At 37.0% G+C, this 14,780-nt stretch overlaps 1 protein-coding gene across 3 annotated transcripts in view; it reads right to left on the bottom strand.

Moving 5' to 3' along the window:
* Positions 1-14,780, bottom strand: part of LOC149075421 (anoctamin-4) — a 169,068-nt gene that overhangs the window by 126,831 nt on the left and 27,457 nt on the right. Inside the window, exon 1 of one of the 3 annotated variants that reach the window (XM_089242710.1) lies at positions 11,952-12,158. The exons of the other annotated variants lie outside the window; for them this stretch is intronic. Within the exon in view, the coding sequence (XP_089098836.1) occupies positions 11,952-11,954 (3 nt within the window). The 5' untranslated portion in view covers positions 11,955-12,158. Of the gene's footprint in view, positions 1-11,951; positions 12,159-14,780 lie in introns of those variants that run through there. 3 annotated transcript variants of the gene reach the window in all.

Genomic DNA, 14,780 nt, shown 5'->3' with positions numbered 1-14,780 from the left:
GACAGGGAAACAACTTTGTAATTGGAGCCACCTCGTTGGGCATTTTGCCTGTTGTGGCGTTGTATTTGTATTTGGAAGTTAGAGGACATGGGGGGGAACAGTATAAAAATTTAGATTTTTATTTTTATTTTATGACACACCGTATTTTCGTTCTCGAAACCGGTACAGAGTGATTCCTGAACACATCTTGAACATTTTTTGAATTAGAATCATATCTCTACGACGAACGATTGATGAGAAAGGACCGAGTTAGGATTTACAGGACACCCTGTATAATCCACACCAAGAAATTCCAAACATTGTTTTTACATATAAAACCCATGGATTCTCACACACAAGAAAATACATTAATTAGAACGCACAAAAAAAATTGCACCTCACCCTGTATATATAAATATGAATTAGTAAGTTTATAATATAAATATTGTTTCTTCTATCAAAAAATTATAACTTCAACTATATTTTGCCATTAACTTATATTTTGAAGCGGAGAAAATATTTTCTCCTACCCCGAGGCTCAAAACCTAGAAATGAAACGAATAAGTTGCTTATTTTGCTTCTGCATCGTAACTCTGATTTCCCCACACACATATACTCTTAAAACTTATGAAAGAAATTCGAGATTTAATAAAATCAATTGCTTTGGGATATAAAGATGGCGCTGGAAAAAAATCACTGAAATAAAACCTTCCGACATTATACGACAAAAAATTGGATTTTCATTTCATTTAAAAAATATATATGTAAATGGATATATGATATTTTAATAAGGTTTTTCATATTTACACTTTCGAAATTTCAGAACTTTTATTGCTATGAAAGTTTAATGTGAAAGGATATGCTATAATTTATATACCCTTAAATACAGGGTGGGCAAAAAGTCCGCAGAAACTTTCAAAATTCATAAAAACCGGAAAAATAACCGAAATAAAAAACGGTTTGCAGGGTTAGCATCGCTAGAATACCGGAATTTTTTGAAGGCAGAAAAAAAAAACTAAAAAAACAGCCGATAGGTGGTGCTGACGTACACAAGGCAAAGAAATGATACGCAAATAACGAATAGAATGCCTCCAAGTCGTTCATTACAGCAGTATGTGTTCCACATGACCACAGGAAATAACACATTGCAGGCGAGTCACAAATCCAGCAACGGCAGAGTGCAGCATTTAATAAAAAAATTACAATACATAAAATAACCATTTAAAACCTCAAAGTAATTTTTCGAGCTTTTTGAAACGCCACTCATGTGGAATTTATTCGAAACCTTCATCAGCAGGTTTTTCCATATAAAGCGATAAAGCGGGGGGGGTCTTGAAATTTTTTTCAGCCGCTACCCAAAATCAGCAACAAGTTCAACTTCGCGACCCATGTGATTTTGTTGTTTTTCGAAATTAGTTAAAACAGTGACGCAATAAACGCATTTATAACAAGACTGTAAGTAGATTTTTTTTACGACTTATTTCAGAAGCCCCTGCGAATCAAGTAAGTTGAGTCGTAATCCATAATCTCAAGAGCCCCTGGCTGTTAGTGGATTTGTACGATACATCTTGGAAACTCCCCGCACAACAACTTTGGGGCGTGACTCATTGCTCAAGAATTCCTGGCTGTAAGTTAATTTGTACGACCCATCTCGGAAGCCCCTGGCAAGCAAATCCGGTTAGTGACCCATAGCTCTGGATACCTTGGCTGACAGTGGATTTTCATAACCCATCTCGGAAGCACCTACCAATCAAGACTGTGTTGTGACCCATATCTCGAGTTCCTTGCTTAGTGGATTTTTACGACCAAACTCGGAACCCCAAACGAATGAAGGTTAGGTCGTGATCCATACCTCAAGAATCCCTGGCTGTAAGTGGATTTGTATGAGCCCTTCTCTAAAGCCCCTGCGAATCCCGTTTGCGTCGGGAACCCCCAGATCTAAGTCCCTTGTTAGTGGATTTAGATAATGACCCATCTCGGGAGCTCAGTTGATCCATAGATTAAGACCCCCTGACTTTAGAATGGTGGAAATAAATAAAAGGGGGATACAGTGCGATATCTATTCCGTAATTTGATTAAACATCACTCGGTGGTTCTCAATCGGGGGGAATATATTGCTTCCTTCCCTTATTGTCCTGAGCTTTAAAATATTAATATAATGGTAAAATATAAAATATAAATATAATGGTAAAATATAAAATATAAATATAATGGTAAAATATAAAATATAAATATAATGGTAAAATATAAAATATAAATATAATGGTAAAATATAAAATATAAATATAATGGTAAAATATAAAATATAAATATAATGGTAAAATATAAAATATAAATATAATGGTAAAATATAAAATATAAATATAATGGTAAAAATCATCCGGGAGAACCAAAACAGGTGACTAAAGGAGGCACATTGACCTGTGAAAAGTGCACAGATATGAAAAATGTAAAATATGGCGGGAAAAAGTGTGACTACTTCAAAAATTCAATAGAGAACTGATGTGTATCTAGTCCAGGGTCTGGAAATTCTCCTTACTTATAAAAAGTTTTATATCGTACCAACCGAGAACGGTCCAGGCTGCATCAACTAGTGGTAATAAATATTAGCCAAAACTTGACTCATTTCTTTTACCCATGACCCGATTGACCAATGAACTAGGATCGTCAAGTATGCACTTATATAGGCACATGAAAACTAGTGCAGCTGACAAGATTTTCGCTGCCGTAGTTAGATGAACAGGGGGTGGGGCTTTTCGGGCTCGAAGGCTTTCGTGGGTTTTGAGTTTTTCTCAACGTTTCTCCAACGCTAGTGATTGCCATCAGGAGATACGTTTCAGTACCCAATTCTTATTATACCTCTATTTCCCTCTTGATGATGATGCCAACCACTAACGTAGGAGCAACGTTGAAGACAAACTCAAGCCCACAACGGCTCTCCAGCCCGGAAAGCTACTTATCACCTGAAAACGAGTGTTTAGCCATTTAAGCGACATTGACGAAATATCTCGTCTCCTTGAAAGCCTCTTATTTTAGAATTGGCAAGCCCGGATATTTTATATAAAGTAGATTTCTCAGTAGAATAATCTTTCCTATACCCCCTTAGTTTGCATCTGCTGAAAATCGGAAAAAAATCCTACTTCATTAATAAAGATATGGCATTTTGAAAGAGGTTTATTGATTTCTGCCGGTTAAAGAGTTAACATAATCAGACAATAACTCTGATTTGAGTGATATTTTTTGACCATGCTCTGAAAAACTACACGCGTTTAATCTTTTAGCTAATTTACCTCAATCAACAAGGTCAGATAAGGTGATGTTATTGCATAACCAGAAGGAATGTTACTTACTTAAGTAAATGAAGATCGAGGAGTATCTACAATCAGATCAATCTCCGAAGTTTTAGTCTAATTAGAGAACCTTATCATATTCATAAGGAATCATTATTCCACAATAACAGCCACATATAATATTCTCTTGAAGACTTGAAGTAGAGAAAAAGACGTGAAAGAGAGGAAAATTAACAGCTATAAAGAGTATCCATATCCAGTCTGGATCACATCTAAAAGCACCGTCACCATCAGCAATGAAAAAAGACGAAGACTGAAAGGCTGGTGACAGCATATATACTGCGTGTGTGTGTATAGATGGCGAGAGGATAGAATAAATCTGCATTCATTTTTCTCAGTGGGGGAAACGCCGAGCGGCGGACCTTCGTTCCTGTCAATGATTTATGGAATGGCAATGGCGAGCTGACGACCAAAACAAGGACATAATTTTCCCGTTTTCGTTATTTTTAATTTCCTCTTTCTATCGATTCCATATTATTTTGCCCTTCAATTATTTGCCTGAACAAAGAAAGAGTTAATTTCATGTCCTGGTCCCGTTCGTGCTTTCGAAGTGGGTGCCGCCGCCACCGCAGACTTTTCGGTACTGGTAACGCATGTACAAGGAGAGAGAGGAGAGATCTATCTTTACGATAATATCGATAATTTAAGTAAACAAACAACGTCATAAATTCCCGGTACCACATAAAATTATTATTGATATGTACTTGTAGAATTCTCAAGAAAATTCTTATGGCTGTTTATTTATATAGTAGGTATAAAATATTCATGACCAAACACAAAAAAACATGTTTTCTTTCCGAGTAGGGCTTCTCATACTTTGTATTACATACAGGGTGTCCTGTGAGCGCTGATGCAACCTTTATCTCGTCAACCGTCCGTCGTAGAGGTATGGTTCTAACTTACAAAAATGATCGAAACGTGTTCAAGAATCATTCTATACCAATTTCGAGAGTAAAAATACAGTGTGTAACCATGGGCGGATATACGGAGGGGGAGGCCCCCTTCCCCCCCCCAGTGTCAAAAGTGGAGTCGACTGATCTAATGTAGGCTACATATGTATATATGTATATATCATCATCGTGCCCCCCCCCCCCCAGACTTCCAAGTTTATCTCCACCTATGTGTGTAACAAAATTTTAAAAAGGACACATTTTAATATGGTCTCCCCTCGTCATCTAACTTTCAATCAGAAAGTTGTTGGCCTGTCTCTTGAGGTCAACAGAAGAAATTCCATGTTTCTAAGTGCATCTTCGCTAAGGTATTTTTGAATTCAAAAATCGAAGAAAGGTTAGGAAAGAACAGCATGATCTAACCGACACAATGCTTCTTTCTCGGACCGGATTCAAGCTGTTCTTTCTCAACTGTTCTACAATTTTTGAATTCAAATATCTAATATTGCATTTAGAAATTTGGATTTTTTGTTGACCTCACAGGAGACAGGACGACAACTTACTGATTAGAAGTTATAGAACAGGGAGGACCGTATAAAAATTAATTTTTTTTATTTTGGTACAGTGTATTTTCACTCTCAAAACTAGTGCAGGATCATTTTTAAAGCCTTTTGAGCATTTTTTAGATTGAAAATATACCTTTACGATGGATGTTTGATGAGATAGAGGCCACATCAGCACTTACAGGACACCCTGTATATTTTTTCATGGTCATGCTTATGGTTGGCTCTCATGGACAGTACGTCTTTTATGTCATCCGTTATCTGTTATGCATGATTTCAGAGGGTGAAATTAATTGAAAGATATTGGCTGAGTGTTGGACTTACGAGAGGCCTATTTTGTTGTACGGAAGAGAGTTATCAGCGATTGCTGTCTGATACGCTGTCTCGATGCCAATTGATTTCTGTTCCCACAAGCGCGGATCCAGAGAGAGACGATTCGCCCCTCCCAAGAGCCGAATGAAAGAAATTTGTCTGTCCCGTAAAATACGGATCATTCCGTATTTTACGGGACAGACAAATTTCTACAAGGAAGTGGTGGTCGGCTGAAGCTGATTTTCTGTGGTTCCCAACTTCACTCATAGTTAGAAAACCTGATAGCAGATGGCGGCACTATACAAATAGCAAGCATTACACAGAAACCAACTTCACGTCAGGTTCACAACACATACACGCACATTCCAACATGTACCAATTCGTTAGAAGTTCCGCAGAGGAATGTTGACGAGTTGCATGTATGGTTTAGTAGTAGTAGCAGTGACTGCTTGAAGCGGACACATCGGACAGTGCTTAATTGCTTCTGCTGGTCAAACGACAGTCAGCACTATCCATCGGTGAAGATTATAACTACCAGTTTCTAGAAAAGCTGCTGAGATTGACCAATAAACATGCGAAAGACTGAATGAACTCCCTATCGATATTCTACGATTTGTATTTCAATGTTCCGGGTTCCATTTTCTGGTGCGTCGCGTCGAGAGCGGACAGCATAACCACATCATTATACTTGCGCAACCTAAAGCAAAACCATTTTCCTTTTCTTCTGCGTAGAAACGGATCTAAAGTCTGTGTGAGAACTAGAACCTAACACAATGAAAACATTCAAAAAAAAACTCGGTGGGGGGGGGGGGAAATGATGTCGACATTCATCTATAAAAAATTATCGAAACGGAAAATTAACTTCAACTTCGCAATTTAGTTTTGTTTTTTTTTCACTCGACGGCAAGTATCGATTGGAACAGCGAAGAGGAATTTGTCAGCCGTCTTCAGATTTCAAAATTAGCTTTTTCTTGATTTTACCTACTTATTGCATTTCTTATTTGTATTTGACTGGAAGCAAATTGGTACATACTAATTTGCTTTAAGGATAAATTTATTTGAAGAAGAAAAGCATTATAAGGTGTTTTTGAGCATCTAGAGATCGAAGATGAAAGAAATAGAGAGGCTTTAATAACCGTGCCATTAATTAACGAATAGTAATGGCTTAGTAATGACTAATAGTAGTACACTTAATTAACGACCAAAAAACGTATCGTGCTCAGATTAATCATCCAGTTGAGGTTTTCAGGTAATTAAACTTTTGAACGAAAAGGGTGTAATAAGTTCAAATTAATTTATAGTTTTTAATCACGTGATTATTTTGGGTTGTTGTGTGCGTAATGCATAAAGGGTGAATTCAAGGGTGAAGGTGATGCAGATGAGGGGAAGGGGGAATCACCCAACCCCGTTCAGTAAAAAAATTGAATAATTGGCGTAGGCGTGAAGATGGAGGTGGGCATTCATTCCTCCGTTTACTATACACACCGTTGATGATTCAATCCCCCTCCCCCTCCGTTCGAGGAGCCTGTATCCGCTTTTGGCTCAATTCGTGAAACTTGTGAACTTATTAAGACGATCGACTGCATGCTACAGAACAGAACAGACCGAGCATGACCAGGCTCTGTTTTTTACACAATATGAGCTCATTGCCCCGTACCTAAAAATTGACTTAAATAAAGATCTAAAAATATGCTATGACATAAATTTATGTACGATAATTATGACTATAAATGTAAATATAGTATAACCTCTTTTTTGCTGACACCAGTAACAAACAGTTAATCAGGAATTTGAAATACATACATTTATTATACAAGGGGAAATTATTATTTGGCAGTAAAAGGGAGGTGACCGCATCTAACGGTTGTCCGTTAAGAGGGGTTTTACTTATTCATCTCGCATGTTTTTCATATTGAACGTTTCGTAGAATTCGTTTCAATCAACTGTTATTTGCAGTATCTCTGCATTCCCCGCCATTTTTCAATGATTTTAGCAATTATTGACAATTTTATTTACCTTTGGCATCATCTTCGGAGATAACTGGTGATTTTCCGTATTTTCTCCTATTTGGGTTCCTAATTTTCCGTATTTTTCAAGGGAAAATATCGTCGGCCTATCCTGGGCATGAAATGGATCCGGAAGTTGTTTTAAAAGCAGGATCTGTGTTAGACAGAGCTGCCCTTATGAGAAAAACGCCCCTCCCCCCCCCCGGTCTTCGGTGCGGGGGGTGGTCGGCTGGAATATTCATGGCGATAAAATTAAAAAAAAAAATTATATTAAATAAACACAATGACTACTACTACTATTAAACCCCACACGCACCTTGTCCATGTTCCTCGGCGGAACTGGAAACCTGGAATGTGTGTGAACGTTTTGCTTTCTGCACAATGCTTGCTATGTGTAGTGCTGCCATCTGCCATCAATTTTTCTAATTATGAGTGAAGTGTAATGATTGAATAATTGTTATCGTTAAACAATGTGACTGCGCTCCAACAGTAAAATAGCACCTGCTATTAATTAATTAGTTTTTGTTACAGGATTAAATTTTTCAAGTGCCAATGATGAGATATCTTGCCTCCTCAAAATCTCTTAATTCAGCATTGAAAAACCCAGATACAGTAAAACCCAAAAAAAAATTTCCCTTGTATAATAAAAGTACGCATTTTAAACCCCTGATTAGCGGTCACCTCTCTTACGGACAAAGTCCCACCGGTGTCCGGAAAAGAGAGATTTCACTGTCTTTTGTAAAGTTGATTTCTTAATGGAACAATTTTCCTTATAAACCCCTCCCCCCCCCCTTTAGTCAGTACCGGCTGAAAATAGGAAGAACACCTATTTCATTGAAAAAGATATGACATTTTAAAGAATATTTACTGACTTCTACCGTGCCACGGAAAGGGTTAAAACAAGGGTGCTCAACCTTTAAGACAGTGTGGACCCACTTCACTGATTTGAAAAAACGTTGTCACGGGCCACTTAATTAAGTGATCTGGAACAGGTTACTTAATTGATCTGTAAGTGTACCGTGGACCACTTGATTAAGTGATCAGTCAGATGAGACAGTTCTCGGGCTCTGACCTTTCCAAGATAAAAGCCCTTTACCCGTGCGGGTTGAGCTATGCTGCTGCTTTACCGCATACCAACTCCGGTCATATATCGAAATACGACAATCTCCAACGAGAGGAGTTGGGTGGGAAATGATTGCACTCATCCATCGGTGGTCGTCCCAGGTTCGGTAGGTAAACAACTTGCTTCTAACGTTCTATGGCCGGATTCGAACGCATGGACCTTGATGGTAACCTTCATAGTGGAAGACGAGCATCTTACTACGGTGCCACTCGGGCTTGGGTTGAGCTATGCTGGGAACTAATGATTAAGTAATATGGAACAGGTCACTTAAGTGATCTATAAATGGGCCGCGGATCACTTAAGTGATCTCGAACTGCACCGTGGGTCATCTATGTGATCTAAAATGTGGTGCCACGGGTAATCTAATGTCGTGCCACGGGTAATCTAATGTCGTGCCACGGGTATACATACATGATCTGTAAACATGCTACGCGTCACTAAAGTGATCTGGAACTGCGTTGCGTACCACTTGAGTTCTCTGAAAATGTGCCATGGATCACTCAAGTAATCTGTTAATTTGCCGTAAGCCACTGGAGTGATCTGAAAAATGTTCCGGCCATGCTTAAGTGACCTGGAAATGTGTAACGGACCACTTAATTGAATTGAAAATGTGCCACGGGTCACTTAAGTGATCTGAGAATGTGCCGCTGATTTCAATTTTACAGAATTGAGGTTGAGGTCGCGCGCCACATCAGATGACGCCGAGCGCCAATATGGTTAGGCATGTATGTGCTAAGAATAAAATGTACAAAAGCACGGACTAGTTGTTCAAGGGCCTCAGATGAAGAGGTCGCTCTGGCGTGAAAATACACGTATGATGACGATAATAAAAAAATGGAAACATTAGGCTGAAACGTTTGTTCTAAAGTGAACAGTTAGTTATTCGCAATCTCCACTTCACTACCATAAAAAGCGATTTAGCCCGTAATAAAATAAAGGAGTCGTAGCAGCGGGGCATCCGGCTGTTATGAAACGAAGCCCGAGATGGAAAGAGGGAGTGGGGATGCATTAATGGCCAATAAATGGACTTGATGACATATAAAATGAAGTAACAAATGGGACCGAAAGCGTAAAAGCAATGATAAAAACTCGAATTGCGGGTTTTCGTGAAGAAAAAAGAGAAAAGGAAAAGCAGAGAAAGTGCATAAAAGAAGGAAGAAAGATGGACCGTGAAATGACTTCCTTAAGAGCTCGAAGCAATAATAGACGAAGAAGGAGTATTTTTTGGGGCGGCCCGAGAATTCAGCCATTAGATGAAAAAATAAATACCTAAAAATTGACTTAAGACGTCCATTTCGAATCGTGGAATGACTGCAAACGGTGCCAAATATTTCCAGATGTATTTAGTATTATTTCGGAGTGGAATTTTTTAGTGCGTGGATCACGCACCTTCAACCTGTTGCCTGCGTGTAACGAGGTTCTCGTATAAAGAGTTATCGATGCTTATGCCTTCCTTTCAAACCGAGCGCGACTTCTGTCCTATCACCATAGGCAATTTACTAACGAATGAGTTGTGTAAAAATACAAATACAGGGCCACCAAACAGGCAAAATGCCCAACGAGGAAAAAGATGGCCATAACAAATATATTTCAATTATTTGTTATGGCCGGTTTTAACAAAAATTAAAAGTGCGAAAACGAATTAAAAGTGCAATTATAATAACACACAAAATAAAATATAATACACTGCACGTATAAAATATTTATGGTTGTCTTATCTAAGAATGGATAACTTCTCGATTTACCTTAATATGCTTATCGTATTTACTTTTAATCGTGTTAATTTGTTATAATTAACTACCCCAAGGGTAAGCTATTCCATTTATTCACAACCCTATTAGAGAAAAGTCCCTGCTACACCATAACCCCTTGAGTTGTACCTTACACTTTGGACACTGATGTCCTCTTGTCGAATTAGTCGATTGACGCCGTATTAATAACTCATGGTCCATCCTATCCATCCCATTGGAAATTTTAAACACTTCGATCATGTTCTCCTGACTCCCGCGTTCTTGCAATGCAAACATATTAAAAAAAACGAAGTCTTTCTCTCTTCATATAGCTCGTCTTTTGTACCAACCAGAGCACGCTTAGCTTTTCTCCGCATCCCCTCCCCCAATCCAATGAAGTCTATATCCCTCTGTAGATAAGGTCTCCAAATCCTTAAATTTTATTTTTATTTTTTAATAACGTGATCTTCACGTATTCCCAAGGGATCAGCATGATCCGTCCAGGGAATTTGTTAGTATTAGGTTAGTAGACATCCATGCCCAAACCCAGACTTGCACAGTGAGAAGCTAGTTCCCTAACCACTCGACTGCCAGGCGGCTATACGGCGGCCTTGCGATGTACTTCAGTCCAGGACAAAGCTGCATTAAGAGATCTTTCAAGCGGCTTTGGTCCAGGACGAACTAAGCCCAGGAAAAGTGGAAGAATCACTTTGTGAAAACGCGGAGAGACCTTTTTGAGAATGAAAAAATACATTTGTTCTCTCCCTCTCTCTCTCTATCTCATCAAATGTAAAATTCAAAAATGGACATGATAGAGCAGTATATAAAAATTTCGGATAGGTGTATATAACTACTAGAGCTCGGATTTTTTTTTTAATATAAAAATGCATTTGTGAAAATGTATTTACATATTTTGGAATTTTTTAGCATTAATTGTAAATGCATAAAATTGAGGAATTTTAAGAATAAGTGCAAATTTCTGAAGTTTTATGAAAGCTTAATCACGTATTTTAATTTTCGAATGAATATTTTTGTTAGCGAATTGTTTGGTATTTTCTAGGGCATATTTTCGCTACTTTTGTAAAGCATATTTTTACACTTTTTAGTGCATATGTTATCACTTCTTTAGTTTGTATGTTATCACATTTTAGTGCTATAATGGTGATTTTACAAAGGCTTTCATTTTGCTTATTTTTTATTGACTTGTGTTTGTTTTTATTTATTGTATTTCATTTTAACGAGTTTGAGTTTATAGTATTTACATTCCTATGCCTCAACTTGTTGTAATTGGAGTGTTTCTATAGCTCGTTGTATTTAAATAAGTAAATAAATAATCCGGGCTCTCTAATGATTACATAATCTGTTAAGCGCCAAGTTAGCTATTTTCTTTTTTTTTGTCATCGCCAAACATATCCGCGCGATTCATTGAAACACAATAATTCAGTACAGCTTGGCGTTACACAATTCCGTAATCGGGGTAATCACTAATTATTATCATGTTAAAATCCTGTAGGATTTCCATAAACATATCATGAGGATGATTATTATAGTAGCCATTCACAGTGGAAAATCAATGAAAAAGGCAAACAAAAGAAAAATCACGAAACAATTTGGAATCTACACTGTAGTACGAAAAATAATATATAAATGTAATCCTCTTTTGGTTGCATACGTACGTACTCATTTCCTATACCATACATGATTAGCATATCCTGTTCAAACAAGAGTCAACTTGTCAAGTAACAAAAATCCATTTTTTGTAACATTGTAGAGGGAAAAACTTATTTAAAAGAATATCGAATTTTCACGATGTTTTAAACCTACGGTAGAGAATTGATTGATTAATTAAGATACGTTATAGATGACCTTATCAAAATCATTGAGAAATTTGAATTCGTTAATCTTCAGATTGTATTACACAGTCTGACATTCGCTATAGCTTTTAATCATACCATCAACTTGTATGATTCATATTTTTAAGAATATAATAGAACTTACCATGGCTTTTATAAAAAAATAGGGAAAAAAGAAGTAGAATATTTCCGAATATTATCCCCAAACGAACGCTTGCTTTGCCTGTGACATGATTAAAAAATAATTATTATCAACATTCTATGTATTTCATTTTTTCCTCCGCGCAATTAGAAGGAAACGTCCTGCTTTCCTTATCGCGTACATTGCAAGGCAGTTTCAAGAAGTCGGACTGCGCAATATACGATAACGTAGGTCCGACGTGAAAAGTTCAAAAGCGGATCAAAAGATCGCTTTAAGCAAAATATAATAAGAAAGAAAGAAAATTTGGATGTATTTTTCTAACTGGTCTATTGCTGTCTAGTCCGGTTTATAAGTAATTCTCTTCACATTTAACTTTCACTTCTGATAAAACTCTTCCAACCTCCCCCCTTAATTCTTGTCCAACCAGTGCATTTGAATAATGTGCATTTCTTTAAGTAAATCATGTCACTTTCGACATCATTTTTCGGTGAAATAATTGATTTCGAAAACGAAGTATTCTTTTTCACTGCCATTAATAATATTGTCGTTCAATATGCATACCCGCGATATTTTATGTACAGCGATAAACTAAGAGCATTTATCTCGTGTACGACGTTATAACAAATAGACAGTAGAGCCATAATATAATGCCATCACCGGTGTAATATGTAAACACAAGCATTAGCAAAAATATTATGGTACATGTAAACATCAAGAATGCGCAAAATTCGATCCAGTTACTGTTTTATTTCGAAACAACATCAGGACAAAGAAAATATTAATTAATGAACCTTCGACAAAGGGTACATCGTTATGGCACGAGACTATATAGGGTGATTCAGAACCTCATGAGCGAAACTTTTAGAAGTGATAGAACAGATAAAAACAAGCAATTTCCGTCATACAATTCATGGTCTTGTAACGCGAGCGGCGTTCAATCACTAGATGAAGCTGTCATTGAACGCGTTGAGTGCTCATTTTGCCACTTATCACCATTTCTATCGTGGATTGCAGAAGGAATGGCTTGTTTCACGAATCCGGAAAAGGTGCACATATATTTCATATATGGCAGGGTTCTCAACCTGTGCTTCGCGATGCCCTAGCGCACCGCTAACTTTGTCAGGGGTGCCTCGGAGCGGTGGTTCGACAAATGGTTTTCAAAGAGATTCTTAGTTAAACTGCTCTGGGAAGCTGCGAATAAGCGTTGATTAGGGTAAGGGGCAGGTGGAAAAAATCTGAAAACCCTTGATATATAATGGTGTTGCGGACGTGATTGCTCTGTAGACCTCCTTGTCAGCGGAATGCAGGATATAGGACGTGCCAGGAGCGAAAGAAAGCCACAAGAAGCCCATTTTGCACAGAAACCGGTGCAGTCACTTACAAGTTTTCGATGTGGGACGCGTCTTGACGAAAAACATTCCCAGTATAGTCTTTGCGCTCCTTGTCCACAACACTATATAGCAGGGGTTCTCAAACTGTGCGCTGCCAACCTTAGCGGTTCTGGCAAAGGGGTTATTTTTTCTGACAAAGGAGTTTCATTGTTAAACTGTTGTGGGAAGCTGCGGGTAGAAAAAGTTTGAGAAATTCCTACCATATAACTGAAAACCGCATAGAGAAGTCTCCTCCTTGCCTTTTTTGTAAATGCGGTCGGAGGGGATCCAGATCAGAATCAAAGTGCTTCTTGTCTGGTACTCTTTGAATACAATATTATAAAATGCCAAAAAATCTTTGCAGATTGTACTTGTGTTATTTTACTGCAAACAAATAACAACTGTTAAAGGTTCTCGGCAAATTTGGAAATTTAATTTATTTTATTGCTCAAAAAATATTTATTATTATTTTTCAAATTTATAGTTATTTAAACCATACCGTTTTTCCCACGAGGCACATCAATTAAAAATCTGTCACAAATTTCAATCGAAGAATTGTAACAGTTGTGTATTTTATTTGATTGGTGTCAGCAAGAGTTCCAGTTCCAACTAAATGATGTTTTTACATGCAATTTAATAATGTACTGTATAGTTATTTTCAATATTTTCTACAAAGCATATTTTTGCTGATAAAATTTTATTTAAACACGGTATTGGTTATGGACAAAATACATCAAGAAAGGCAAAAATTTTTATTATCATAATAACAATAATAGGTGAATAAGTTCAAAAGTACGGATTTTTAGAGCCTGAGAATGACTTAGAATGCTTCCGTGTGCATAAAGTTTTTTGCTGCGCAGAAAAAAAATTTCCACATTGTAATAGGTAGCATGTCATTTTGTTATTCCGCACAAATATCGAAATTCTGTGCTCAGAAAAACAGGTCTGTGCAGATGAAAAAAAGAAAAATATTTCCCTTATCTGGAGGAAAAAACAAGGATTCTTGGTACCACCGAAATAAAAAATTTTATTCAGCTCAGTGGGTTTTTTTAAGCAAGCTGATGTTTAGTATTTTCTATATTCCATAGATGATAGATAGCAGGGGTTCCAATGCGTGGGTGTGTAATGGTCTTATTTATTATTTACATACTCAGTATGCTAGAGAAAGCGTTGAAGTAGAGTTACCAGAAATTCTCTCTCTCCTAAATTTGGAATTGACTTAATTAATCTCCTTTAATTAGTTGAATTGCCATTTTGATGTATTATTTTAATTAAAAAAAATTTCAATAAGTTTTCATGGGAAATGAAACATAGAGGGTTTAAAAAGATCCCAACTGTATATTTCTAATAACTTTAATTTAATTTGAAATTTTACAATTCTAGTAATTAAAAAAAATTCCCATTGATATTGTTAATTAATTATCACCTTAAAAGTTTTTTCAATGACGCGGAAAATAATATA

Source organism: Pholcus phalangioides, unplaced genomic scaffold, assembly GCF_987345545.1.
Source record: "Pholcus phalangioides strain wild (caught in Gottingen) unplaced genomic scaffold, Ppha-v1.0 ptg000015l_1, whole genome shotgun sequence".
In the NCBI taxonomy this organism is placed as follows: Eukaryota; Metazoa; Arthropoda; class Arachnida; order Araneae; family Pholcidae; genus Pholcus; species Pholcus phalangioides.
This window is presented reverse-complemented; position numbering and strand designations above follow the sequence as displayed.